At 34.3% G+C, this 27,104-nt stretch overlaps 4 protein-coding genes across 4 annotated transcripts; 2 read left to right on the top strand and 2 right to left on the bottom strand.

Moving 5' to 3' along the window:
* Positions 1 to 460: 460 nt before the first annotated feature.
* Positions 461 to 6,230, bottom strand: LOC106715382 (serine/threonine-protein kinase 40). The gene is made up of 7 exons (XM_045682195.1): positions 5,569 to 6,230; positions 5,075 to 5,308; positions 4,400 to 4,532; positions 3,297 to 3,477; positions 2,313 to 2,406; positions 1,586 to 1,774; positions 461 to 1,021 (listed from the first exon to the last, which is right to left on the bottom strand). Exons 1-7 carry the CDS (start codon positions 6,043 to 6,045, stop codon positions 461 to 463), a joined length of 1,869 nt encoding a protein of 622 aa, XP_045538151.1. The 5' UTR covers positions 6,046 to 6,230.
* A 236-nt stretch (positions 6,231 to 6,466) lies between these two features.
* LOC106715490 (AFG3-like protein 2) lies at positions 6,467 to 9,663 on the top strand. The gene is made up of 2 exons (XM_014508787.2): positions 6,467 to 8,042; positions 8,637 to 9,663. The coding sequence occupies exons 1-2, from the start codon at positions 6,587 to 6,589 to the stop codon at positions 9,482 to 9,484; spliced, it is 2,304 nt and encodes a 767-aa protein (XP_014364273.2). The 5' UTR covers positions 6,467 to 6,586; the 3' UTR covers positions 9,485 to 9,663.
* A 3,642-nt stretch (positions 9,664 to 13,305) lies between these two features.
* LOC106715483 (transcription initiation factor TFIID subunit 3) lies at positions 13,306 to 18,182 on the bottom strand. The gene is made up of 2 exons (XM_014508777.2): positions 17,976 to 18,182; positions 13,306 to 17,820 (listed from the first exon to the last, which is right to left on the bottom strand). The coding sequence occupies exon 2, from the start codon at positions 17,798 to 17,800 to the stop codon at positions 14,336 to 14,338; it is 3,465 nt and encodes a 1,154-aa protein (XP_014364263.2). The 5' UTR covers positions 17,801 to 17,820; positions 17,976 to 18,182; the 3' UTR covers positions 13,306 to 14,335.
* A 645-nt stretch (positions 18,183 to 18,827) lies between these two features.
* On the top strand, positions 18,828 to 26,183 carry LOC106715383 (general transcription factor IIH subunit 1). Its single transcript, XM_045682176.1, has 11 exons — positions 18,828 to 19,265; positions 19,662 to 19,863; positions 20,095 to 20,231; positions 20,677 to 20,878; positions 21,590 to 21,695; positions 22,175 to 22,309; positions 23,127 to 23,378; positions 23,706 to 23,801; positions 24,165 to 24,291; positions 24,876 to 25,069; positions 25,688 to 26,183. The coding sequence occupies exons 1-11, from the start codon at positions 19,112 to 19,114 to the stop codon at positions 25,808 to 25,810; spliced, it is 1,728 nt and encodes a 575-aa protein (XP_045538132.1). The 5' UTR covers positions 18,828 to 19,111; the 3' UTR covers positions 25,811 to 26,183.
* Positions 26,184 to 27,104: the final 921 nt, after the last annotated feature.

The raw sequence follows: 27,104 nt of genomic DNA on the forward strand, positions 1-27,104 counted from the left end.
TTTAATGTGAAACATTTTTTTTTATTTTACCTATTTAATAATTAACGAATTCTTTTATAAACATACAAATAAAATTATAAAGTTGATTTGGCCGCAATTTAATTGTTATTTAAAAGCCAGGATAGATTTTCTTTCAAATATGGACATGGACGAAAATTGTACATTTAAAAAAAAGTATTTTTTTTTCAACATGTCGCTAATGTTACGATGAATTCAAATAATTTCAGTGTTAATAGAATTAATAAAGTTTTAAGAATTTTAAATAATTATCTCTACTCTTGCCTATAAAAAAAAAAACTATTTTCTAGTATACTACCGAAACGTAAAATCCTTTAAAATCCGCAATAAAAAAAATATAGTAAATTTTTGTACACACACAAGATAAATTCGAATAATATTCCTAAATTAATTATTTACTTACACATGAATTTTTTTATATGGCAATAATTAAAAAAAACTATTAATTATAATCCAATTCAGAATTATCAACAGGTGGTCTTGGATTATTGACCAGGGATTCAGGATTAACAGCATGCACAGGTGCTGGATTCATTATTCTATTCGACATCCTAGATATATCTAAAATTGGTAACCGGACAACATAATCCTGATCCCAGGTCCTATCTTGTAACCTAGATCTTTCAGACCACGGTATAACTCTGAAATCTGTTGAACCATTACTTGTGATAGCATTTAATCTTGGTATTCTCTGAGCTAAGGATCTTAATCTGGAATTTTCTGGCCGCTCCTGTCTTTCCGGAACAAAGTTTTGTACATCAGATCTTCTTTCCGTTCGATTTGTTGCAAACATATGTTGATATCTTGCTATTTCATTAGGTAATAATGGTCTTGCATCTCTACCTATTCTTTGAACTGTGATTTGACGTTGATTATTATTAGGTGATGAGATCAGTGATGAATCTACTGTTGTAGGTATAAGGATACCGTTCTGACGATTCGTTGATGGGAAATTCAACGCAAAGAAATCCGGTAACGGAACACAAAATACACCCAATTCCTCCTGAAATATAAATAATTTTATTATTAAATTATAGCTGTATACTAATAGTTGAGCGTCGGTGGCCCAGGAGTTAAGCACTTGACTTGCAATCTGCAGGTCCTGGGTTCGAATCCCGCCATGTACCTATGTGTTTATCGACTCTCGATTTACATATGTACATTTATCCGATGTTCTTACGGTGAAGGAAAACATGATGCTGCACATATCTGAGAAGAAATTCAATGATATGTGTGAAGTCAACCCGCACTTGGCCAGCATTGACTATGTCCTAGTCACCCCTAACTTGGGGGTAGGCTTCGATCCCCTCAGTGGGGACGTATAGTGAGCTGATGATGATGATGATGAATAGCTGTATGAATGTAATTTTTTTTTACATTTAGTAGGAAAATTAGAATAAATATGTAATTTACTTAGTACTAATTTTTACTAAAATTATTAAGTCGTGACACTGAAAAATATAATTTAAATTAAACATATAAATAACGCATTTGATCTAAAAACAATTTTATCACTGTTTAGTTTTTGAAAGAAAATAAAAAAAAATAAAAAAAATTAAACTCTTACATTATTATTAGATGTCCGTTCAGTACTCTCTGGTATATTAATAAAAGGTTTCTTATCAACTTTATTTTGTGCGGTTGGCTTTTCATCTTTCTCCTCTTGTAAGGGTACATCGGGGACCACCTGCAGGTCCTCTGGTGGGTTCGGTACTATCACATAACTAGCTATTATACTCGACAGTTGATCTAATACCTGTAATTTTTATATAACTAGCTGTAGCCCGCGACTCCGTTCGTTTGGAATAAAAAAAAAATTAATAGCTTATGTGTTCTTCAAGGTTTTGTTCTGCATCTGTGTTAAATTCCAGCGATATTTATGCAAATGTTCTGGATATAATTTCTAACAAACATATATCCATACATCAAAACTTTCACATTTATATATATAAAAGAAAGTCGTGTTAGTTACACTATTTATAACTCAAGAACGGCTGAATCGATTTGACTGAAAATTGGTGGGCAGGTAGCTTAGAACCAGGAAACGGACATAGGATAATTTTTACCCCGTTTTCTATTTTTTATTCCGCGCGGATAATAAGAGATAAGATTTTAGATCGGTCGAACTGATTTAGCTGAAAATTGATGGGAAGGTAGCTTAGAACTAGGAGATGGACATAGGAACTTTTTTATCTTGTGTGCATTTTTTTTATTCCGCGCGGACGAAGTCGCGGGTAAAAGCTAGTTTATAATATTAGTAAGATTAATAATTAAACTATTTATTTAGAACTTACATCATCTGCCAATAATCTGTGTTTTGGATCCTTAACTAATAATCTTTGAATCAAAAACACCGTATTATCAGATACTTGAACTGAATTACCATCCCTGGAAGTAAAGAAATGCAAACTTTAAAATAAAATAGATAAAAAAACTTTAGTAAAAGATACAAGCTAATACACAAATATATTTTTTTATATTACAAGAAGGCAAACGAGCAAGCGGCCACATGAATTCGCCGAAACGGCGAAACGAGCGCTGCTCATATGCATTCGCAATTGCAGATGCGTTGCCTACCCTCAATCGACGAAGGAGGAGACGCATAAAAAGAGAATATTTAATCTTCCTATGCATCCCATCAAATCCACATCCCCTTCCCATCCTTTCCTAATAAGAAAAGGGTGCGAAGGGAAAGAGGACTAAAATTATGCCTCCGGCACCACACTCATCAGACTGTACGTGGAATTACTTCCACTTGACGCCTGTCTTCTGTGAGGTCGTGATATTTCACTGAGCGAGGACAATTCGTGCAACTGATGTTGTTGTTGCTGGCATCTACCACTGTTAAAATGAAATATGAAAAAATTTAAATCATAGTAATTTTTGATGAAATAGGGGGAGGCAGTACAGAAAGTTAATATTTTCCATTCCTATGCATCCCCTCCATTATATCCACTTCCCTTCCCATATTATCCTTATAAGCAAAGAGTGACAAAAGAAATTTTAATAAAATTAGGAGTCCGGCACGGACATTCATCAGACTGTACGCGGAATTACTTCCTCACGCCTTTCTTCTTTGTGGTCGTGGTATTTCACAGATGAGACACAATAGGTGTTGTTGCTACCGTCTACTACTCATAAATATTGATAAAAATCAGTAGTAAAAAATATCATTTATCTTTATGTCTATGAAATCCAAAAATAAAAATATGGGTACATGAAAAAAAAGCTCATTTTCTTCCTATTTTTATAAATTAAATAAATTCATAATCACTTACGGTGGTATATTATAATTAGCAGCTTGTATCCTACTGAACAGTTGTGCAAGACTTGTATCACAGAATGGGAACTGTCCATACAACATTGTATACAAGACGACACCCAGTGCCCACATGTCTGATGGTTTTCCATGGTATGGCTTACACATTAATACATCCGGTGATATGTAAGCTGGTGATCCTGGAAAATTAAAGAATTTTTTTCAGACAAAAATCAATAAATAAGGAATATGTTAGAAATTTACTCTATAACAGGAATGGTGAATCAATGGCACACGACAGAATATTTTGCGCATTGATTATAATTTTTTTTTATTTAAAAGGTGGCAAACGAGCAAACGGCCACCTGAATTTGCTGAAACAGCAAGGTGACCGTTGCCCATAGACATCCGCAAATACAGATGAACAAAGAAGGGGACGCACAGAAAGAGGATATTTCCCCTTCCTATGCCAAATCCACTTTCCCTTTTCATCTTTTCCTAATTAGAAAAAGGGTGGGATGGGAAACAGGACAAAAATTAGGCCTCCGCCACCACACTCATCAGGCGAAACAAGGAATTGCTTCCACTTCAAGTCTTATGTGGTCGTGGTATTTCACCGGGCGAGCCGGCCCAACAAATATTATTGTCACAGGATCTACCACTGTTACGCAAATTCATTATGCATTTCGAAAAAATTGTGATATTGGTATCACATGAGGAGTACACACGAGATATCTTCAGTACGGAGTGTTCCTACAAAGCCAAAATTTGATGGCATATCTATGACCTCATTAAACATTTCTTTAGAAAAGACACATTGATACCTAAAGGTTTGCTATCCCTAAGAGCTATAATACAAATCTGGTCATTGTCACCTAATGACTAATGGCACAATATTTGCTTGTTTGTCACACTCTTATAATATCTGTGCTAGTTTAGAATGTTACAGACACAAATTAAATTTTATTTGTCATTTAAAATATATGCTATGTAGTTAAAAGAATATTAGATTGTGGTACCAAAACAAACTGGGCTGTTGCCATCATAAGTAGATTATGCAATGTATTTTGTCACTAAAAGTACTTAGTTGGTTTTATCTTAAGTTGATTAAAATCTTGTTACCTCTCTGATCCTTTAACAAATCTCTGTCGCTACCCAAATGTGTGCCCAAGCAGAAGTTTGTTATAGTTATCCGGCCTGTTCTTTGGTTCAATACTATATTACCTAGCTTCAGGTCTCTGTGTACTATGTTTCTCTAAAACAGAATATGTTTTACTGTGAGTTTTGACTGCCAACACTTGTACAAAAACATAAATCCTTCTTTCTTCACTTTGGAAAAACCGAGATCACATAATATCAATGTAATTAAGACTAATGGTGTCTCACTATTTAATTGTATTCAGTATTGACATATATTAATCTTACTAAAATTATAAATGCGAATATTGGGATGTATGGATTTGGATGGCTGAACACATCTCAATAAAATTTGGTATGTATATAAAATATCTTCTGCAAAGATGAAGTTGCGGGCGACAGCTAGTAATATTATAAATGCGAATTATTAGGATGGATAGATGTTTGTTAAAAGGTATCTCCAGAACAACTGATTGGATCTTGATGAAATTTGGTATAGATAGACATGGATTACAATTTGTTTTTTTATTCCGTGAGGGTATAGTCGCAGATGACAGCCAGTATGACACATATTACCAATTGGATGTTCGGTAATTACAACAATAAATTTTTCTGTTAACCACAAATATTAAGAATTAAAATTCTGCGTCAAATACATACCTTATGTAAATTGGCAACTACTCTAACAATATCATAGAATATAAGGACAGCTTCTTTTTCCGGAACTTTTTTAACTTTTGTTACATACTGCTGCAGATTTATCAACTCGCTGCCTTTCTCGCTGAACTGGTGTGATGTGACACAATCCAAAACAAGGAATAATCTCTGACGAACTCTGCCAGTGTATAGAAAACCTGGGCCATTCGGATTGGGGATTTCTTCAAGAGCATGATCCTAAAAAAAATATTAAATTATTGTTTTTATCATCAATTTATATAGTACCTAGTACTTTGCTGAAATCTTAAGATGTTCCATCCATGGAAAAGAGTATGTCTCATGGGATTTCCTAAAAGATAAAGCTCTTTTCATCATTGGATATTTCTTTCTTCATCTCCCCATCGGAGTAGAAGTATGGAGAGTATTACTCATGTGATGAGATAAACATAATTTTGTGTACTTTTTTCTAAAACCATGTGATTTACTAGATAAAATACCTTAAAAAGTCCATGGTGATGAACCACACCATCTTGATCCTTTAACAATGACAATAATGAATATTCTGTGTGCAGCAACATCTTCCCTTGTCTATCATCTTGAGTTTCAGGTTGACCCTCGTTGCGAAGTGTTAAAATCTTAATCTGATAATAATCATCAGTTTTTTCTTTCCTTGCCAGACATTGAACTATGCTCTTAACTGGACTAGGCCCTTGTTTAGGTCCCAATAAGTAAGGACCAGCCTTACGAACGTACTTATCCGGTACTGGAGTACCAGGGGGTGGTACATCATTTTTATTAATCAAAGGTTTGGTCTTTTTAAGCGAATGTGATCCCAATTTTTTTGAATTCTTAAGCACTGAACTAGATGAACTCCCGTAAGCTGATAGCCTTGCGATCTTCGGACTCGGTTGTAGTAGCAAAGGTCGACTACGTTTTCCGTGATTTATTGTACTTTCTGGCCTTTCCTGATCCATGTCGTGACACTTTTCGAACCGTTACTTTTAGATTTAAATTGAGATAAATAGCCAGAATTTCTAACCAACCTCTTATTTATCAGTACACGTAATCTATTTTCGCATCTAAATATTGTTAGTGAGTTACCTAAGTATTCAGCACTTTTATTTACTGAATTAAATAAATTGAACTTCAATTTCGTTGTACTGACACAGATGTAAAACAAAAAACATATGATTGTTATTTTTGAAATGAGGCAACACTATTTGAAAACTGAAAATTTTAAATAAATTTAAAATTCACATTAGTAATGTTAAGTGCTTAAGTTATTAAGAATAGTTTGTAATTAGTCGCAACAACATTTAATGAATTTAAAAAGTGATGTAACTTTTCATTACTATTTTCCAATTTTGTGCAACACTTTTTCATAATTAGCAAATTTGACAGATTTCTAACCATGTTTTTGTCGTGACCAATCGTTTCTTTTTTTCGTGCACTGGGCGATTTAATATTGTGAAATAATTAAAAATAAAAATAATTGTAAATATCACAGAGATCAGCATGTGGAAAGGCTTAAGATTAACACAGTCACAGTTATCTAAGATACATTTCAATGGCCACAAATTGCAACCAGTCGGTGTTCCGGCACTCGATTCAGTATTAAATCAGTGGTATGAATTTTGTAAGAAGCCACCGAAAGGTTTTGAAAAATATTTTCAGCCCGGTGCAAGCCAAAAACAGACAAAAAAAAGTGAAAAAGATGAGTCTCCTGCACCATCAAAAACTACACCTCCCCCGTCAAAACCTTCATCGTCACAAGATAAATGGAATATCAACATGTTCTCCAGTAGTTCAGGAAGTGGTAGAGGAGGAGGAAGAGGCGGCTTCGACAATCAGGACCGAGAAAAATGGATGATGTTTGGAGCATTGGGTGTCGTAACATTATTGGCATCGATCGCTTATTTCGAGCTAAGATATAGAGAGATAAGCTGGAGAGACTTCGTCAACATGTATTTAAACAAGGGAGTTGTTGAGAAACTAGAAGTCATAAATAAAAAGTGGGTTAGAGTGAAATTACAGCCAGGTGCTGCTTTGGAAGGAAAGGTGATCTGGTTTGCAATAGGTAGTGTTGATTCATTCGAAAGAAACTTGGAGAATGCACAAATCGAGCTGAATGTGGACCCGCCAAACTTTGTTCCTGTAATTTATAAAACTGAGGTGGAAGCTGCTAGTTTGACTGGAATGCTACCAACACTTTTGATAATTGGTTTCTTAATTTATATGATGAGAAGATCTGCTAATATGATGGGGGGAGCTGGTCGTAAAGGCGGTGGTTTATTTGGTGGTGTTATGGAGTCTACAGCCAAATTAATAAACCCAACTGACATTGGTGTAAAATTCAAAGACGTTGCTGGTTGTGAAGAAGCAAAAATTGAGATTATGGAATTTGTGAATTTCTTGAAAAATCCTCAACAGTACATCGATTTAGGAGCTAAAATTCCAAAAGGTGCATTGCTTACTGGCCCTCCTGGTACTGGTAAGACGTTACTGGCAAAAGCAACAGCTGGTGAAGCTAATGTCCCATTTATTACTGTGTCCGGTTCTGAATTTTTGGAAATGTTTGTTGGCGTTGGTCCTTCTAGAGTTCGTGATATGTTTTCTATGGCACGTAAACATGCTCCTTGCATTTTGTTTATTGATGAAATTGATGCGGTTGGTAGAAAGAGAGGTGGACGTAATTTCGGCGGACATTCTGAACAAGAGAATACTCTTAATCAGCTGCTTGTCGAAATGGATGGGTTTAACACAACTACAAATGTTGTTGTTCTCGCTGCTACGAACAGGGTGGACATTCTTGACAAAGCTCTTCTCAGACCTGGCAGATTTGATAGACAAATCTTTGTCCCTGCACCAGACATTAAAGGAAGAGCTTCTATTTTCAAAGTACATTTAGGGCCTCTGAAGACATCATTGAACAAGGATAACTTGGCTCGGAAAATGGCAGCATTAACACCAGGTATAGTATTTTGTGTATCTTAAAAACAAAAACATATTTTTTTTATCTTTAGGACTTATGAGACAAAGACAGATTTATAAAATTGAATTAAAAATAATAGTCTTAAGTTCCTGTTATGTTTATTTCTATAATTTAATATCTAATGGGTTTTCAGTTGGGTGTACCAATCAATGGCCCAATGGGTTTTTTTGTGGTATTACATATCAGTAGGCCCAAGGTGAAGCATGCTGTCCCATTGATGCTTTTTTACACAAGGCTTCTTGGACTGTTATTTTACTATTTTAAATTTTAATCTCCTAACTTTGACCATGTCTACAATGTGATAAAGATGTAATATGCACTTGTAGTTTATTAATAATAATGAGATGTTTTGTTCATATCACTGTGCGTAACTATGAATGAAACACGAAAGGAAAACAAGTCTATTTTTTATAGATAGTAATGTTTACCAATCACTTCTAAAAAGAAGTAAAATTTGAAAACTTATACTAAAATTCTTTAAAATATACCAATAGTGCATCTTTAATTTAAATCTTTTTTTTTAAATTAATGAATATTTTAAGATATTGTTTAATGAACCATAATTTTCTTCAGGCTTTACAGGTGCGGACATTGCAAATGTATGTAATGAGGCAGCTTTAATTGCTGCCAGAGAACTTGCACAAGATATCAATATGAAGAACTTTGAGCAAGCCATAGAGAGAGTAGTCGCTGGTATGGAGAAAAAATCCAATGTCTTGCAACCTGATGAGAGAAAGATCGTAGCGTATCATGAAGCTGGACACGCAGTAGCAGGCTGGTTCCTACAACATGCGGATCCATTGCTCAAAGTATCCATTATACCCAGAGGCAAAGGATTGGGTTACGCACAGTATTTACCCAAAGAACAGTATCTATACAGCAAAGAACAACTTTTTGATCGCATGTGTATGACGCTAGGCGGACGAGTGAGTGAAGAAATTTTCTTTGGAAGAATAACCACCGGCGCTCAAGATGATCTTAAGAAAATAACCCAAAGCGCCTACGCACAAATCGTTCACTACGGTATGAACGCGAAAGTCGGAAATGTTTCCTTCGAAATGCCACAACCCGGTGAAATGGTTATTGATAAACCGTACTCGGAGAAGACTGCAGAACTTATTGATACAGAAGTGAGAGAACTAATAAATTCAGCTCATAGACATACAACAGAATTACTTACCAAGCACAAAGATAATATTACCAAAGTTGCAGAGAGATTACTTAAGCAGGAAATATTAAGTAGAGATGACATGATAGAGCTTTTGGGACCTAGACCTTTCCCCGAGAAGAGTACATATGAAGAGTTTGTCGAAGGGACTGGATCTCTGGAAGAAGATACAACACTTCCCGAAGGACTCAAGGACTGGAACAAAGAGAAGCCGACCTCACCAGACAGCTTACCTTCTGCCAGTAAAAACTAAGCAATTATATTATGTAGAATCTTTTTAGTCAGTTTTATGTGAAATAAACGTAACATATAAGACATAAAAGACTTTTGTTTTTGAATTTTTAATTGGATATATTAAAAACCTGACTGTAAATATTACAAATCGAACATTGAAAATGATTCCGAAAAATTATACATTGTGTACAATATATTCAGTGACGTTTGTAATAAACAAGCAAATGGAATATCTGGATTATTTTGTCACTTTAATTTGGATAGCCAATTTTGTAAGGTTTGTCTTTTCTTCTAAATGCGAAGTGTTAATGTATAATACGATCCAAACTTTATGGAGGCTCGCCATTTTACACAAGGCGCTGCGCACGCACAATTTTGAGTATCGGAGGGGGGGATGTACAGACTCGCTTCCCTACAACTGCATTGGGTCAAACGCAAACTTCTCTAAAATTAGAATTATATGTTGCACATTAAAAACATTTCATATAGAATATCTAATTACTTATTTTTAATGTTCGATTTTATGTTAACGATTGGGTATTGTACCGACTTATAACATGAATTATATTATTTGAGCACTGCTTAGCTTTGCTATATGTTGTGTGCATTTTGGCTAAATGTATTTATATTAGTTGTTTTTATGACGTAAATAATTTAATGGTGTAGTTGGATTATTTTGTTAAATAAATAAATGATGATTTTAAAAGAGTTTTTTTTTAAATCGCGGACGGACTCGTGGGCGGTAGCTATAACTTTAATACGATTCAATCGAAGTTAAAACTTGAAATTCTTAGTGAAATATTAACATGTTTCATCTTTCAATAAGGGAATAAAAAGAGAAGGAATTAGTAGGGTAATTTATTGGAAGAGGAAATTTGAAGGGTAATAAAGGAAAAGGGGTCAGTTTTATCAACCGAGTTACACGTGGGCCTCCATAGCCGAAAATCCTGTACAAAAACTTTGTGAGAGAAATAACTATGTATTTTTGTCATAGATCTCTATATTCCACTGAACAGGCTATAAGCCGTGGTATTTTGTGAATTGTGATTTCCTTTTTGGCGCCAACGTTAATGTTGTTCGAAAATGGAACTAATAATAGATACAAAATAAGCTGAAAGTAATTTCAATTGGCGGTTGCAGGTGATTCGACAGTTTAAACTAGATAAACATATTACACAGTTACCCTAGGTTACAAAAAGATGGCGTTTATTTTCATAGATAAAAACAAAACCGGTAAAAAGGGATTGAATTGATTCTGCTGCACTCAGAATCGTTTATTGGGCACTGAGAGAGCCCTCAGTGTAGGTTTGGTATAAGAAATTTATAAGTTAGTGTAAATATTTTAAGTTAAGAACAAAAATTAGCGAGATTTCTAGAAAGTTAATGATTTCCGTGGTGTTTGGGTGCTTTAAAAAAATACGCTGAAATAAATCCACTGCCATTTGTTTTGGTTTTATTCCAATAGGTCTTATGTACTTTGTTCAAATATAGTAAAGCAAGGACAAAAAGTTAAATACAGTCGTAGTAAATGAGTAATTATATTTATACTCAAATATAATTTTGTTAAACAAACAACTTATTTTACGTCGGTCGTGTGCCAAAAACCGGATTTTAGTATGTTGCTTAATGCACCGCACATTATGGTACTTATACAAAAACACGATTCATATAATAACGTCCCTCAAAGTTTGTGATAAGTCTCAACCCCATTTTTTCTATAAATTGGGAAGAAACCTAGTTTAAAAGAATAAAAATATTTGAAAAAAAAAATTGTCTAACTTCCGAGTGGAAGAATATTTTTTTCGCCATACGCCACGCCAGGCATAAACGGATATGAAAAGGCGATTCTATTTTTTCGTTCTACAACACCTACATTTTTGCGGTTTTATTATAAAACACTTATTTTGAATTCGAATTTTCGTCTCACTTTATGTAGTTTTCTAATTGGAACAAGCAGCCGGTGTTGTTATTTCCGACAGAGTACCTAACCGTGACTTCTCCACTTCCCAAAAACTCGTTCAGAAATAAAAAGTATAAAGGTAAGTTACCTAAAGCGATAATACACATAAAATTAGCTTCTTTAACTGTGTTTTTATGTTTATTTCTGATCATGTAGTGAACTGTTTGTTAGTATTGCGATTAAAATGTCAAAACAGTAGCAAGTGTAAACAATTACTAAGGCATTGAGAGTTTAATTCAAAGGAAGGTCAAAGGCGAACGCGTTCTCTTTTTATTTGTTCGCACAAAAGTACACGATACTATTCCCGTTTTTTATCGTAACAAAACACAAGTAGATAATAATTCTAAAGCTGAATTTGTGTCTAAAAAGTGTATCGCCTTTAAAATTCATGGAAGGAAACAGTTAAGATTCGAGTTTATTTCGAGAGACGCTTAAGGAAAGTTTCGACTTACTTCAACTGAACAACAATAATATTATTATTATCAACAATATTTTTTGATTAGATATTTATATTGATTTATTAGATTAGAACTTAGAAAGATGGATCTTGATGTTGAGGAGCGGCCTTCGGCTATAAACTATTTTTATGCATTTTTAACCAGAAATGTTTCATTTTTTGTGAAAATTGTTATGCTGAGTTAAGTTAAACTGCGAATGTTTGGATGGATGGATGTTTGTTAGAACGTATCTCCAGAACGGCTCAATAGATCTCGATGAAATTTGGCATGGATTTAGACCATAGTATGCAAGAACACATAGTCCAATGATTTAGTTTTTTTTTTTAATTCCGCGGGGATGGAGTTGCGGGGGACAGCTAGTAATATTACAAATACGAATGTTTGGATGGATCATTATTATTAGGTATCTCCACAACGGCGAAATGGATTTTGATGCAATTTGGTATTGATGTAGAAAAGTGTGCAAGAACAAAGACGTTACATATGATCCCAGAAATATATAAGGTTCCAGTGGGATACGTTTCATCATCAACCTGCCCTTATCCCTATGGAGGGTCGGCACAGTATGTACTACTCCTCCATACATCTCTATCAGCCGTCATATCTGAATTTACCCCCTTCTTACGCATATCCTCTTTCACACAATCCATCCATACTTTCTTTGGTCTTCCTCTACCTTTATAGCCATCCACATTCAGTTTTTCCAGTGGGATACGTTTGATTAACATATTTACTCGATAACTTCGCAACGGTTCAATATATGTTAGTGAAATTTGGCACAGGTTTAGAACATAATCTCTAATAAAATATATTACTACTGATATGAATATGTCACTATTGATCCTCTTTTTTTCCGTGCGGACGTAGTCCCGACCAAAGCTAGTTGTATATTATTTTTTATTAGTCAATTAAATTTTAGTTTACAAATTAATTACCTACAACTTGAAGACAAACTGTTCTAATTCTTTCTATCAACGCTTATCATAGTACCATTTATCAACATATTATACATTTTTTCAATGCTAAAGAATGTTATAACTTTAGCGCCAATTCTAAAAAGGGTAGTCCTTCGTAGGCACATGTGCTTAAAAATTTCGTCACAAAGCATATTTTTAGGGTTCCGTACTTCGAAAGGAAAAAAGAAACCCTTAGAGAATCACTTTGTTGTCCGTCTGTCTGTCTGTCAAGACCCTTTTTCTCTGGAACGCGTGGAGTTATTACGCTGGAATTTATTTTTAAGTGGAGATTTATATCCAATTTTTGTTAGCATCCTCTTAAAAAATATTTTGAATATAGAAAAAATAGAAAATGAGCACTTAGTAAAAATGTAAAATTGTATAAAAGAAAAACTAAGTCTAAAAATCTAAATAGAACAAAGTCAGTGTACCTCTGGGTTAATACAATAAAACCATTAGAGTGGTTATAAAAAAGTTTATTTTAGTAAATTGCGGCCCTTTCGTGAACTTTTACATATAATCTATATTATAAAAGATATTGTGAAGTAATACGTAATCAAAATCGTTACAATTGCTTCTCCTAATGGAAAAACGAAATGAAAAATATTGCTTTATGTTTTTTCACAAGACTAGCTAGATTGTGGCGCCATCTAGCTAGAACGTAACTTTACGAAAGTGGAAGAGCACAGAAACAGGTAAAGTTTAAAGAAAAAGATAGATTTAAAGTGTTCTTTGTTACTTTAAGATTTGGAAAACGAAACGAAGTCCTTAGTTTCCTTATCCGATAAGGAAAAATGAACACAACAAGGTATATAAAATAACTCACTACAATTTCGAATACCAATATATTTAATTGGCCGCTGGCTGAAATCAAAAAAATTACATATGCCATCTCCACTTTAACATAAGGCGAGAGTAGAGCGGGAGACAGCTGTACCGCGCGCGTACCAGCGTGCCTCTGCCCACATTAAGGAACAACTTTAACAAATAAAAACAGGGTTATATTAAAATTATAATATGAAAATATTCAAATATTGGTTGAACTTACATCCAACCTATTTTCTGTTTATTTAAATATTCACTACATTACTTTATACATCACCAATTGCTTAAGTAAATTCAGTTTTTTTGTACAATATAAAAAAGAATCTTACATTACTTCTATGTTTACACGAAATAAATGTAACGCCCGCTTTCTAATTAAACTTGATCTAACCGAGCGAACGGCAAATTAGACAAAAATTTAACAAAAAAAAAAAAATATTAAAATGATGGTAATTATTACAAGTAACTAACACTATTATTTCATGTTCAACATTTCATGTCAATTATTTTATTATTACCTATACTTAACATTACCCTATGATAAATCATTATAAACGATGAAAATGTATCTCCGTGATATCATTCAACAATTATCCATTAACAATTTGCAATCCATTACGCGCATATCGTACGTAAATTATAACTAATCTCATTAACAACAAAGGTCCATATCAGTGACAGTCTCTCAGTTTTTCCGACTTGGGCTTGCGGCCGCGCTTCTTGCCCGCGGTGACACCAGCCAGCACCATGGCGGCGCGCTTGGCTATACACGACTTGCAGAACCAGTCCTCCGTGGCGCCCGGCTCCTCGGTGATGCCCACACACTCCCAGTGGTACCAGCCATCGCAACCGTCACACCCGATCATGGGTGAGCCGTTGTCCTGCCGGCCGCACGCGGGACACACCCAGATTTTGTTCCCTTGCTCGTCCACGTAGTACGGCGTCGGCAAAGGCCCGCTCGGCTTCGGCGGCGCGGGAGTCGGCGTCGACTTTTCCGGTATCGATTCACTTTCCTCGAAGCTCTCCATATGTCCCTTTTTGGCTTGCGACTTAAACAATATCCTTTTGTATTTAGAATGACTCGATGGTGGCCTATTCTTTCTAGGCGGAGAGTTCCCGGACGGAGGGGACGAGGGTTGCCCCTCGAGTTCGGAGATATGGTTGTGCTTCGAGTGCTTTTGCTTCGGCGGCCTCGTAACCAGCGCCGATATCTGCGCCAGCTCCGGAGACCGGCTGTGCTCGCGGGATCGCGGCTCCTCTTTTGGCTGTGGACTATCTTCCTCCTCTTTTTTGACGACCGGTTTAATATTGAGCTTGAATATATCCGGCGAGCTCGGTGGCATCGGAGAGTTAGAATTTGAGGAGCCCAGCTTTAATGTTAATTTGGGAACGAGTCCGTCGACAGTCTTTTCCTTTTTCTTCTCTTTCTTTTCTTTTTTTATCCTATCTTTCTCTTCCTGCTTTTCTTCTTTGTCTCTCTTCTTTTCGGATTTATCTTTATTTTTGTCCTTCTTATCTTTTTTCTTTTTCAATTTGATACCATCTTTATCTTTCTTTTCCTTTTTATGGGCCTTGTCTTTCTTTTTGTCGGTAGTTTCACCGTCTCCAACGTTACTGACTTCGGGCGATGGCAATCTGACCAGTTCGGGTGGAGGCTCCGGCTCTAGCTGGGCGACGACCGGCGGAGGCTCCGGTGTGGGCAGTCGCGCCGGCATCGGTGGCTCCTTCGGGAGTTCCCGTCTCACAGGATCAACTTTAGGAGGGTTTAGTTCTATAGTTATGTCCGGCTGTACAGGTGGCATTTTATACAACGATTTATGCTCCTTGTGTGACTTTGATTTTGGTTTTTGTAAAATATTTGGAATGGTTGGAGATTTGTGCTTATTATCATGTCTATCTTTATCTCTGTGCATAACTGGAGATTTATGCATTCCCCGATCTTCTTCATTATCGACGGGTATCACTTCTAAGCTTGGGCGCCGCAACATCGGCGGTATTTTCATTGACTGTGATCTCGACGTGTGTGGGAAATTGCCCATGGACATTAAACTATTTGGCATTCCAGGCCCTAAAGCACCAGGTAGAAAACTGGGACCAGGAATCAGACCAGGACCACAAGCAAAAGGGTTTGTTAGCAGATTTGGTGATGGTAAACCTCTCAATGCGGGGTTATTTGTTAGTCCTGCCAGAAAGTCACTACTTGGTATTAGTCCAGGATTTGGTATCAGTCCTGGTCCAGGGATCAAGCCTCTTCCTGGAGGCATTGCAGAGAAAAATGGAAATCCTGGTGGCATCTGTGGTAATTTCGCATCATTCTTTGGCCTACTTGATTTTACTTTTGCATTTCCAAGTTTCATTTTCTTCTTTTCCGCTTGCGCCATTTCCATTGCCAATTGTTGCTGTTGCTTTTTGAGCAACTTTGCTTCTAATTTAGCAGCTTTGTCTTTTTTGTCCTTATGTTTCTTTTCTTTTTTAATTTTAGGACTGACACTAGCTACATCTTTGGAATATGGAAGTTGCAGTGACTTATTGATTGATATACTTGGTCTAGGTTCTGGATGTGGAATTTTTTCCTGTGGCATGTCCAGGGAGTCATCATCAATATTTATTACTTCATGGGCCCTCATGTCAATTTCTTTTGACAAGTCTAAAGCACTAAAATTATTGTTCACAACAGAATCATTGTTCACATGAACATTTTCACTAGTGTTATTTGTTGAATTCTGTAACCTTGAGATCATATCAGAATTTTCTTGTGAATCAGCAACTTCTGGAGGAACCTTTTCTTCTTTATTTTTGTTCGATATTCTTTTAAATATATTAACTTTTGATTTATCTGGTTGCGATGCTAATTTTTCTTCTTCTACTATTAGTTCCTTTTTTATCTCTGTTTCAGGTATTAGAGAATTCGAAGACTGATTTTTATGTACAGGTAAAGCATTAGAAATCAACGGAGACTTGGAAATTGGTATTTTCCTTGGTACAGGGATAGCATCTTCACTCGAAGTCATTGGTCTTGTAATGGGTGGGGGGAGTGTGTCAGGTGGTTCTTGTTTGATAACAGGCCTGATTACCTCAGGAACAGGAGGATCAGAGACGGGAGGTGGCGGTAAATTCTGAGGTAAAGGCACTAAAGGCTTCGGAGGAGGTCCTGGTACCTTTGGCGCCGGCATTGTCACATGATTATGATGTGTGGGATGGACATCTTTACTCTTCATTGGATGTCCAGGCGGATACCTGTCCAATTTAGTGCTATCCTTGGATTTACTACTTTCACCTTTATGACTTTTATCTTTTCTTTTACTCTTCATGATCTTACCATTTAGCAATTTATTCTTTTTAGATTTTTTATCACTTTTGTCTAAAATTGGTACTTTCATGGGATTTGAATGATGGGAATTAACTTTATGCTTGTCATGTTTTTCAGAAATTATTGTAGGAGGTCTAGCTTCAGGTAATTTTCCTTCGCGGGCAGGGGATAAAAAACCAGACATAGTCATAATTACACTGCTGATTTCTCTAGTTCTCTCTTCTTCTTCCAACCTTAACCTTGGCCTTTTACTATTTGGTAATGACACAGGGTCAATTGGCCGTTTAAATATGTCTTTTGATTTTTCAGGACTATCTGTGACTGATATTTCAGGACTTGTACATGAAGTGCTACTATCCATATTATCAATACCATTTTGCCTAATTTCCACAGTACCCGCAACAACTGGTGTGTCCCTCTCTTTTTCAGGGTACATGGGAGGGAGATGTTCATGAACATGCATCGGTCTTGTGACAACTTCATGACTGCCAGGTTTTAGGAAATTTAGGTTTGATTCCTTGGGCTTAGGAAATTTTTCAGCTTTAACGGGTGGCGGGACAGGTGGCACACATCTTGTATACTCCGCCAACTCTGGCAAATGGACATGGAGGTCACGGAACACTAATCCTAGGTCATGTAAATTTGGTTCAGTTCTATTGAATTGTTCGGCGTATCTGTTAGCTTGTGTTCCAAGTGTACATATGTACTTTTCCAACACATGTACTAGTATATCCAGTGGCGTCGAGTTTATACCGTTCCATCCTATAGTTTGACATATTTGCGCAACATTCCTTCGTAGTATCTCACGGGCGTACGCCTCTGACATAATGACACCAACAAAGTTATCTGGAACAAACGTATATATCGAAATTATCACAACAAAACAACAGAAAAATTAACTTCACAGAATTAGCCATCTACTATTAGTAACAATAGATAATAATTTCACTGTCGTATGCACGTTTATATGGCTAAAACTGTAAATATCATGATTTTTATACCTGCAAGTGTCTAGTAGTACAGAGACGATGATCCGAACAAGTGAAAACGTCACGTTTGGAACACACATGTATGCTTCCCTATAATCCTTGAAATTCACGGGTAAGTTATCATAATACATAAACTGGTTTTAATGCAAAATAATGAAGTGTTTACGTAAAAACTTCTCAGCATTCTAAAAACACAGTGCCCCGTGCGCCATGATTGCATTTTGGGTTGTCAATGTTAAGTGTTGCACGTTTATAATAAACGAAATGGCGGTCTATTATGAAAGCGTTCATTAGTATAAAAATTACCAAAGCAGTCAAAGTTTTGTTGAATTAAATAAGGTTCTACTGAATGTAAAACTGATTTTTAATGTAAACAATTTGTTTTAATTGTTTTGGAACGATTTCACTGAATTAGTTACTAAAGTACAGCAAAGAAAATTTTATAGAACTAATGAGAAAGTTTATATTATGTTATGACAGTGGCAAGATGTGCCCTGTTATTTCTTACGCGTTTTTTACACATTCCGTGCACGGTGCATTTTTTTCATTAATTTATTTAATCAGTTTTTTTTTTATTTAAAACGTAAAATAGACAGAACTGTTTCATAAAATTGATGTATGCAAAGAAAAAGTTATTCAAATTCAATTGGTACTACCGGGCTACCGGGTTTCTAATTATCATTATATCAGTATCGTGCCTTGCTAATTAAAACAAACGTTTCGTTTGCGTCTAGAGTACGAATTTACTTACTTTTCGATTTTAACATTGAAAAATAAAATGTTTTTTAATGCGGCAAACTTTTTACGAAAAAGATTTTTTTTCCTCGTTCAACATTTTCAAAACGTTTGACATGACACTTTGTCAAACAATACCGCAAATGGGGTTTGACGATGTGCTTTTGTAGAAAGAATTACATATTTCATAATTTTATACAAGAATTGTTCATATAAGTTTGTTATGTACATAAATGTTGACAAGAAATATATGCATTCAAAAATAAGTATTACCAGGAACTTTGATTTCGCCCTCAGCCAAGCCAGGTCTTGCTATAATCATAAAAAATAGCCTGTAAGGTCAACCTTTCAATATATTTTTGGTAATTGTTAGTTCTTCCTCAACATTGTTTTGTTAGTTCTCAACGTTAAAGATGACTACATCTTCCGAGGATGTATTATTGAGCGTGGGATATGTAAGATATAAAAAGGGAGATGGGACCCTTTATGTCATGAATCAGAGATTAGCTTGGATGCTGGAGAATCGAGATACGGTTGCTGTATCTCATAAATATGCTGATATAAAAAGTAAGTAGAATTTAAAACAATATTAAAAATAATAGGTTTTCATATAAACATACTATGAAATCATGCACTTACCGGTAAAGAAAGTCAACTACTCTTCACTATGCTAGCATCCTTGAATAAGATCATAATCACCTCTAATTTAAGATAGACGTTTGAGGCTTTGGTGACGTAAATTAGCTGACTTAGAACTTATTATATGTATTAAAATGAAGAATAAAAAGCAAAAATGGCGACAGCTAGTATAAAACTAACTATGGAAAAGAATTTCTGGTTTAAAGATACAACAATGGTGTATTTGTAGTATAAATTTTGTAGTGAACTTTAGTACACATTTTTTTATCTTAAATTTAAACATTTTTTAGAGTTCTTAGAGATATAAATGTATCTGTTTTTTAGCTCAGAAAATCTCACCTGCGGGAAAGCCAAAAGTTCAACTCCAAGTTGTGTTACATGATGGCACTTGTTCCACTTTCCATTTTGTTAATCCGGCCGGGGCAGACGCACAGGCCAAAGATCGGGACCAGGTTAAAATGTTACTACAGAATCTACTGCCCAAATTTAAAAGACAAATTGATGGAGAACTTGAGATGAAGTCAAGGTAATTTATATTTAACGGGAAGAAAGAATGAGAGTATTATTTTGGCAGATAAAATAAATAAATAATGGTTAACGGAAGGCTAATTATCTACACCTTAATAATAATATGTAAAAGTCTTTGCTTTTCATAATGTTTTTCTATTATTTAGGTTGTCTTAGTATAAATATTACTGCTCATTTTGTAGACTTGTGTATTTAAGATGTTTTTCTTTTTCTCTCTCCGACATTGCAGACTTTTGTCCCTCCATCCGACTTTAAAGCATTTATATGAAGATTTAGTTATATCAAAAGTTTTAAGCAGTGAGGAATACTGGAATACACCAACATTGAAACATTACACAGATTCCAGTAATGTTAAACAAGAAGCCGGTAAGACTTTAGAGATATTATGTTTTTCCACAAGTTTTTCAACAATAGAATCTCGCTGTTAAGATGTTCTGTTGTAAATCCTATACTCTTTCGTGCACTTATTTTTTTATATTATAAGCTGACAATAGAGTAAGCAGGCACTTAAATAAGCCGAAATAACGAAGCAACTGCTACCTATAACCAACCATGATTGCAAAATATTTCCCCTTTTTGAGCATCTCTCCTCTGTCAAATTCACTTTTCCTTCCCATACTTGATAAGAAAGGGTAGGAAGGGAAAGGGGATTAAAATTTGGCCTTCGGCTTTGACACTATTCAGACAAAACATTAAATAGCTTCAACTTCCAACCTGTCTTTTATGTGGTTGCCATATTGCACCGGTCGAGCTGACCTGGTACAACAGATGTTGCTATATGCTAATATTTTTTTTTTTCGTATTTATTCAGGTGTGTCGGGTGCATTTCTTGCTGATATACAACCTCAGACAGATGGTTGTAACGGACTGAAATATAACCTTACGCAAGACGTTATAGACGCTATATTCAAAACATATCCAGCGGTTAGGAAGAAACACATTGATTATGTTCCTAATAAGATGACTGAAGCCGAATTTTGGACCAAATTCTTTCAATCGCATTATTTTCATAGGTAATTAAATTTAATTAATAAAAAAAAAATATGTTCATTCTATTATATATTTAAAATATGTTTCAAATAAGAATTAAATATATATGTTTGATGTGACTTCATAGCTTTGGGAGCTATAACATTTGATTCAATGATCATCTATATATATAAAAGAAAGTCGTGTTAGTTACACTATTTATAACTCAAGATCAGTCGAACTGATTTAGCTGAAAATTGATGGGGAGGTAGCTTAGAACTAGGAGACGGACATAGGATTTTTTTATCTTGTGTGCTTTTTTTGTTCTGCGCGGACGGAGTCGCGGATAAAAGCTAGTTTATTATTTTAGACAGATTGAGTTTATTTACGCATAAATTTTGGAACGAAGTTCCTTATCGCGCGTTGTGAAAGGGGGCTAGACGGAAAAAATTCTTACGAAAAGTTGTCACGACACTTTTTGCTATAGTAAGTATGTTAACGACGAATGAGCGCTACTTCACCATGGCAACGACGTGACAATATATAACGAAAATTCATAGAAATAAAATGTACTTCTTGTGAAGACTTAAGTTTTTTATTCATAGAATAAACATTGGTTCCTTCACTAATTAATAGAAAGGAACTTCCTTCCATCCGGGTGTCCCAACACACCTCTCAAGTTTTTTTATTTCAAAAACGTATAATAAGTATGTTATCTTAGATAGTTATTTTAAGTTATTTTTCTAATGTTCCAGGGATAGGATAGCTTCGTCTTCGAGTAAAGATTTATTTGGGGAATGTGCCAAGTTGGATGACCAAGCTATTGCCTCCGCTATGAAGAATACTACTTTAGATCTCACAGTATGTAAATATTTATTTTTACATGATTATGGTAAGGCATTATTAATTTTTAATCATTTTAATGAAATACAAAGGAAAGTTATATTTATTAAGTTATAATAATTATATGAAGTTGATGGTGACTATTTGTTATTTTATAATAATTTCCCACAAAAAAAAAAAAAAAATCTACTATTAATTAATAATTCTTTTTAAAATCCCTTAAAAAAAAATATTTCTCACTAAAAAGGTTAAGAAAATGTGGAACATTTGAATAAAATTTTAATAGTAAGACAATTATTACTAGTTATCGCCCGCGATTTTGTCTACGCGGAAATAATAAAAAAACAAGTAATCTATACGTTCTTCCAGATTATGTTCTACATCTGTACCAAATTTCATCAAGATCTGTTTAACCGTTTTGGAGATATCTTTTGACAATCCATCCATTTAAACTTTCGCATTTATAATATTAGTAAAAATAATTTTGTATCATTTAGGTGGATTTACCACAATTCATAGAACCGGTGCCGCTTCTGCCGGCTGAGGATGAGCAACCTCAAGACAAAGACCGAGGTGACAGCACCTCAATACATCGCAATATGATAAAACGTTTCAACCAACACTCTATTATGGTGAGTCATTAAATAATAATAGACAAAAAAGTGATTATTAATATGTGACTGTTAATTATTTTCATAATAATTCAGTGTTTTTTTTATTATTATTAAAAGATGTAATTAGGAGTAATTATTAATTTGTGATTATTATGTAAAGTTATAAGAGATTATTAATTTGTGACTTTATTATTAACAAGCTGTTGCTCGCGACTCTGTTCACGGGGTATTAAAATAATACTTAATAAGTGTGTTCTTCCAGACTATGTTTTACATCTGTGCCAAATTTTATCAAGATTTGTTGAGCCGTTCCGGAGATGCCTTCAAACATCCATCCATTTAAACAATCGCATTTATAATATTAGTACGATTAATTATTAAATTATTATATTATTATTAGATTAGAAATTATTAATTAGTAATTATTATTAATTAGTAATAAGAGATTATTAATTTGTGTCTTTATTATTAATATATGACCATTAATAAAATGACTAAATGTATTGATTATTATTGACTGTGAGAGTAAATAATTAATGTTAATTTAATAATTGTTCTGCTGACTTCAATTTAATGAATCTGTAGAAAAGATTTTGTGACGCAGAGATATTTATAAAATACTAGCTTTTACCCGCGACTCCGTCCGCGCGGAATAAAAAAAATACACACAAGATAAAAAAGTTCCTATGTCCGTCTCCTAGTTCTAAGCTACCTCCCCATCAATTTTCTGATAAATCAGTTCAACCGATCTTGAGTTATAAATAGTTTAACTAACACGACTTTCTTTTATATATATATAGATTTTTTATTCTAATAACTATGTATGAATTTTCAGGTGCTCAAAGCTAGTCATAAAACAAATTCTAGTAATAGTAATAGCAGTAATAGTAAAACGACAAATAATAATAACAAAGTAGTTGAAAATGGTGTGAGAGAAACAAACGGGGTGACGGAAAAGAGACCGGCAGAAGAGAAATGTAGTACAGAACCTTTAGTGAAGAAGAAGAGAATATTAGAGAAAATACATTACGAAGATCTAGAAGATTCCAATACGAATGGAGAGACGCAAGAATTAAAATTATCAAAGGTAAGTTTTTAACCGCTGCCCATAGATATCTTTTATTCAGCAGAAGAGGGGACCAGGAAGAGAATATTTCCCCTTCCTATGCGTCTCGTCCTTCGCTAAATCCACTTCACCTTCTCATCATTTTTTTTTTATAAGAAAAAGGTGTGAAAGTAGCATAATTGTTTTCAAAATGCCAAATAAAATTATTTGTTCTATCTTAAGGATAAATTTATTGATGAAATTTGATTGGTTGTTAATTTTTTGAAATTTTTTTTATTAGGAATTATTTTTTTAATTCTTTGTTTAGTTAAATTATTGCCTAATTTATTATTATTTTCTTTGTTATAGGTAGAAAGATATTTATTAGGACCGTCGTCACAAATGAGTCAAACATTGAATACGACTAACCCACCGCCTTTGTCTGCGCTCGCTTCTGTCTGTCAGGTAATGTTTAACTGTAACATTATTTATTAGTACAATGGAAACTGAATTAACTGAATTAATTACTGTCTCATGTCTTTTTTTTAAATCAAGCAAACGGCCATTTAAATTCGCCGAAACAGCGAAGCGACCGCTGCAATACATTCGCTATTTTAGATACGTTGCCTACTTCTAATCGAAGTAGGAAGAAAGAAAAGAAAAATCATAGAAAGATAATATTTCCCCTTCTTATGCAGTGGGGACTTATAGTGAGCTGATGATGATGATGATTATTCCAAGCCCATTCTTTGTGAAGGACTGTTTGCTCTTGAATCTCTTAATGTTGTAATTGTGAGCCTATGTAAAGTTTATGAGAATGTGGTGTAGGCGTGGAGCGGGGGCCAGCAATGCTTGCGGCCGGTGCGGGTGGGCGCGGGCGCGGCTGTGGGCGCGCTGGGCGAGCTCAGCCCGGGCGGCGCCCTCATGCGACATCAGCACGCCGCCTCCATGGCACGTTAGTATAACAACATCCTTAATACATCTATACTTTAAGTCCTATAAAGTTACATATAAATATTTTTTTAATGTCATAACTTTGTTAAGTTTTGATGTAGATTAGATATTTTACTTCTTCATTTTGAATTACAGCCTAAGTAGCTCGACCGATTGGTCTAGATTATTGTTTTTTTTTAATTTATTTATATTAAACAGGGTACAAAATACAAAATTATATTAAAAGTGTCTATAAACCCATCGTGGGTTAAGTAATCTTAAGATTTTTTTTTTAAACATTCTTCTCATTTCTACTGGATCACTGTGAAAAGTACACTGTTCTGACTCTCCTGTTACGACAGGACAAACATTTAATACGTTAAATTTCATTAAAAATTATCCATTAAAATTTCATTATAATTATTTCATTGAAAAATATTCATTAAAATTTCAGTATAATTAATTCATTAAAAATTATCCATTAAAATTTCATTATAATTAATTCATTAAAAGTTATAATTTATAAAATTATTTCATTAAAAATTATAAATTTCACGCCACTCAAATGAAAAAAAAGAAAACATAAATGTTTTCCTTGTACAATAGAACTAATACCAGTGGAGGTGAAGTCTGAGCTACACCGGCTGTACCTGTCTTGTGGGGAGGTGCTGCGCGAGCTGTGGCGCAGCTTCCCCCAGCCGGGGAGTGGGGGGGGAGAGGCAGAGGAAGCTGGAGCACGAGCACACGCCTTCTATGAAGCATTGCTTAGGTTCAGGAATGTCAAATTGAGACCTTTTGAGGTAAGTGTCATTAATATTTCTTGTTATTTAAAGTTAAAAAATAAGTTTTTCCAATTCATTATATGAATTAAATTCATTTAGTAAGCAATTAAATGTTTGAATTAATATCTTCTTATCATCCCACTGTTTGCTTTTTAGGTCATATTAGCTTTTACCCGCGACTCCGTCCGCGCGGAATAAAAAAAATGCACACAAGATAAAAAAGTTCCTATGTCCGTTTCCTAGTTCTAAGCTACCTCCCCATCAATTTTCAGCTAAATCAGTTCGACCGATCTTGAGTTATAAAAAAACTTGAGAAGTGTGTTGGGACACCCGGATGGAACGAAGTTCCTTTCAATTAATTAGTGAAGGAAACAATGTTTATTCTATGAATAAAAAACTTAAGTCTTCACAAGAAGTACATTTTATTTCTATGAATTTTCGTTATATATTGTCACGTCGTTGCCATGGTGATATAGCAAAAAGTGTTGTGACAACTTTTCGTAAGAATTTTTTCCGTCTAGCTCCCTTTCACAACGCGCGATAAGGAACTTCGTTCCAATAGTGTAACTAACACGACTTTCTTTTATATATATAGATTAGATACAATATTTTATGTAGAAATAATTTTAATTTCAGGAAAAGATGTTAAGAGATCTAACACCTTTAGCTACCACATTGACCAAACATTTGAACCAAATGATAGACACAGCGTGCGCTAAGTACGCGGTGTGGCAACAGCGGCAGGCCAAGCTGCGGTAGTAGTAACCAAATGCAACCTTATTGTTAACCGAATACAGTTCAATTTACTATAAAATGCCTTCGAATAGAGGCACAAAGTGAATACTTATTACCAGCCTGATAAAGTTCAATGTATACATTCAAATGCCTTATAATGGATTTAGGCATAAAGTGAGCCTTATTTCCAACCTGTCAGAGTTCAATTTCGAATGCGTTTGAACGAATTTGTTAGGCAATAATTGATTTAATATGAAAAACTTGTTACGAGATGATATTAAAGTGATGATTGCAATATCTTATGAACAGCATTTAAAAAAAAACAATTCGACTGTTTTACCGACGCAACAGTTTACCGATTTGACTGTTTTACCGACTGTGTATATCGGCCGGTAAAACATTTGAATAATTCCACTTTCAACTTTTAAAAAAAAATATACTTATTTTACAACCGAAATACATCAATTCCAAAAAGTCATAATCAAGTCCAAGTCATTTTCACAGCAAACGTATTTTCCGCTGCCGACTATAAACAGGCTCACTGACGCTTTAGAATAATGAAATCACAGTATTTTAGACGTAGAATACGCTTTGCGTATTGACGTAAAGTAGGCTCGTTGTCAACAAAAGTTAAATATAAATTGCGAGCTATAGAAAAGCAACGGAGTATGTACTTTATCATTCATTAAAAATATGTTCATTCATTAAAATTTCTCGACTAAATATTCATTAAAATTAATTCATTAAAAACTATCGATTAAAAAATCATTAAAATTTATTCATTAAAAATTATCGATTAAAATTCATTAAAATCATCAACTTCAAATTCATTAAAATCATCGACTAAAAATTCATCAAAACTTATTCATTAAAATCACCGACTAAAAATTCATTAAAACTTATTCATTAAAATCATCGACTAAAAATTCATTAAAACTTATTCATTAAAAATGATCAATTAAAAATTTCATTAAAATCATCGACTAAAAATTCATTAAAATCATACATTTCTCCACATACAGTCGAAAGTTGACAATACGTTTGCTTTGAATACGAAATTGTGAAACCAAAACGGTCATGTCGTATTTAGATATAAGAACGATATTGAAGTATTTGTATGACAAATGATATTTATACGAAGACTACAATTACGTGTTTATAGCGGATAGTTTGCTATGAAAATGAATCAGCTTCGAACCAAAATAAACTTTATTACAATAGGATATGATTCACTTTTGACAGATAGCTATGGTTTTATTTTTGCGAGAGAAATTATGTCAATAAAAACAATCATTGTTTCGTGACTAATAATTTAAAA

This window comes from Papilio machaon, chromosome 18 (assembly GCF_912999745.1).
Source record: "Papilio machaon chromosome 18, ilPapMach1.1, whole genome shotgun sequence".
NCBI classification, from domain to species: domain Eukaryota; kingdom Metazoa; phylum Arthropoda; class Insecta; order Lepidoptera; family Papilionidae; genus Papilio; species Papilio machaon.

Coding starts and splice junctions, on each gene's coding strand:
- LOC106715483 (XM_014508777.2), bottom strand. CDS start 17,800: ATGTCAGAGGCGTACGCCCGTGAGATACTACGAAGGAATGTTGCGCAA.
- LOC106715490 (XM_014508787.2), top strand. CDS start 6,587: ATGTGGAAAGGCTTAAGATTAACACAGTCACAGTTATCTAAGATACAT. Junction 8,043..8,636: donor AATGGCAGCATTAACACCAG/GTATAGTATTTT, acceptor AATTTTCTTCAG/GCTTTACAGGTGCGGACATT.
- LOC106715383 (XM_045682176.1), top strand. CDS start 19,112: ATGACTACATCTTCCGAGGATGTATTATTGAGCGTGGGATATGTAAGA. Junction 21,696..22,174: donor ATACTACTTTAGATCTCACA/GTATGTAAATAT, acceptor TGTATCATTTAG/GTGGATTTACCACAATTCAT. Junction 23,379..23,705: donor AAGAATTAAAATTATCAAAG/GTAAGTTTTTAA, acceptor TCTTTGTTATAG/GTAGAAAGATATTTATTAGG.
- LOC106715382 (XM_045682195.1), bottom strand. CDS start 6,045: ATGGATCAGGAAAGGCCAGAAAGTACAATAAATCACGGAAAACGTAGT. Junction 5,309..5,568: donor ATCACCATGGACTTTTTAAG/GTATTTTATCTA, acceptor TATTTTTTTTAG/GATCATGCTCTTGAAGAAAT. Junction 1,775..2,312: donor ACAGATTATTGGCAGATGAT/GTAAGTTCTAAA, acceptor TAAAAATTACAG/GTATTAGATCAACTGTCGAG.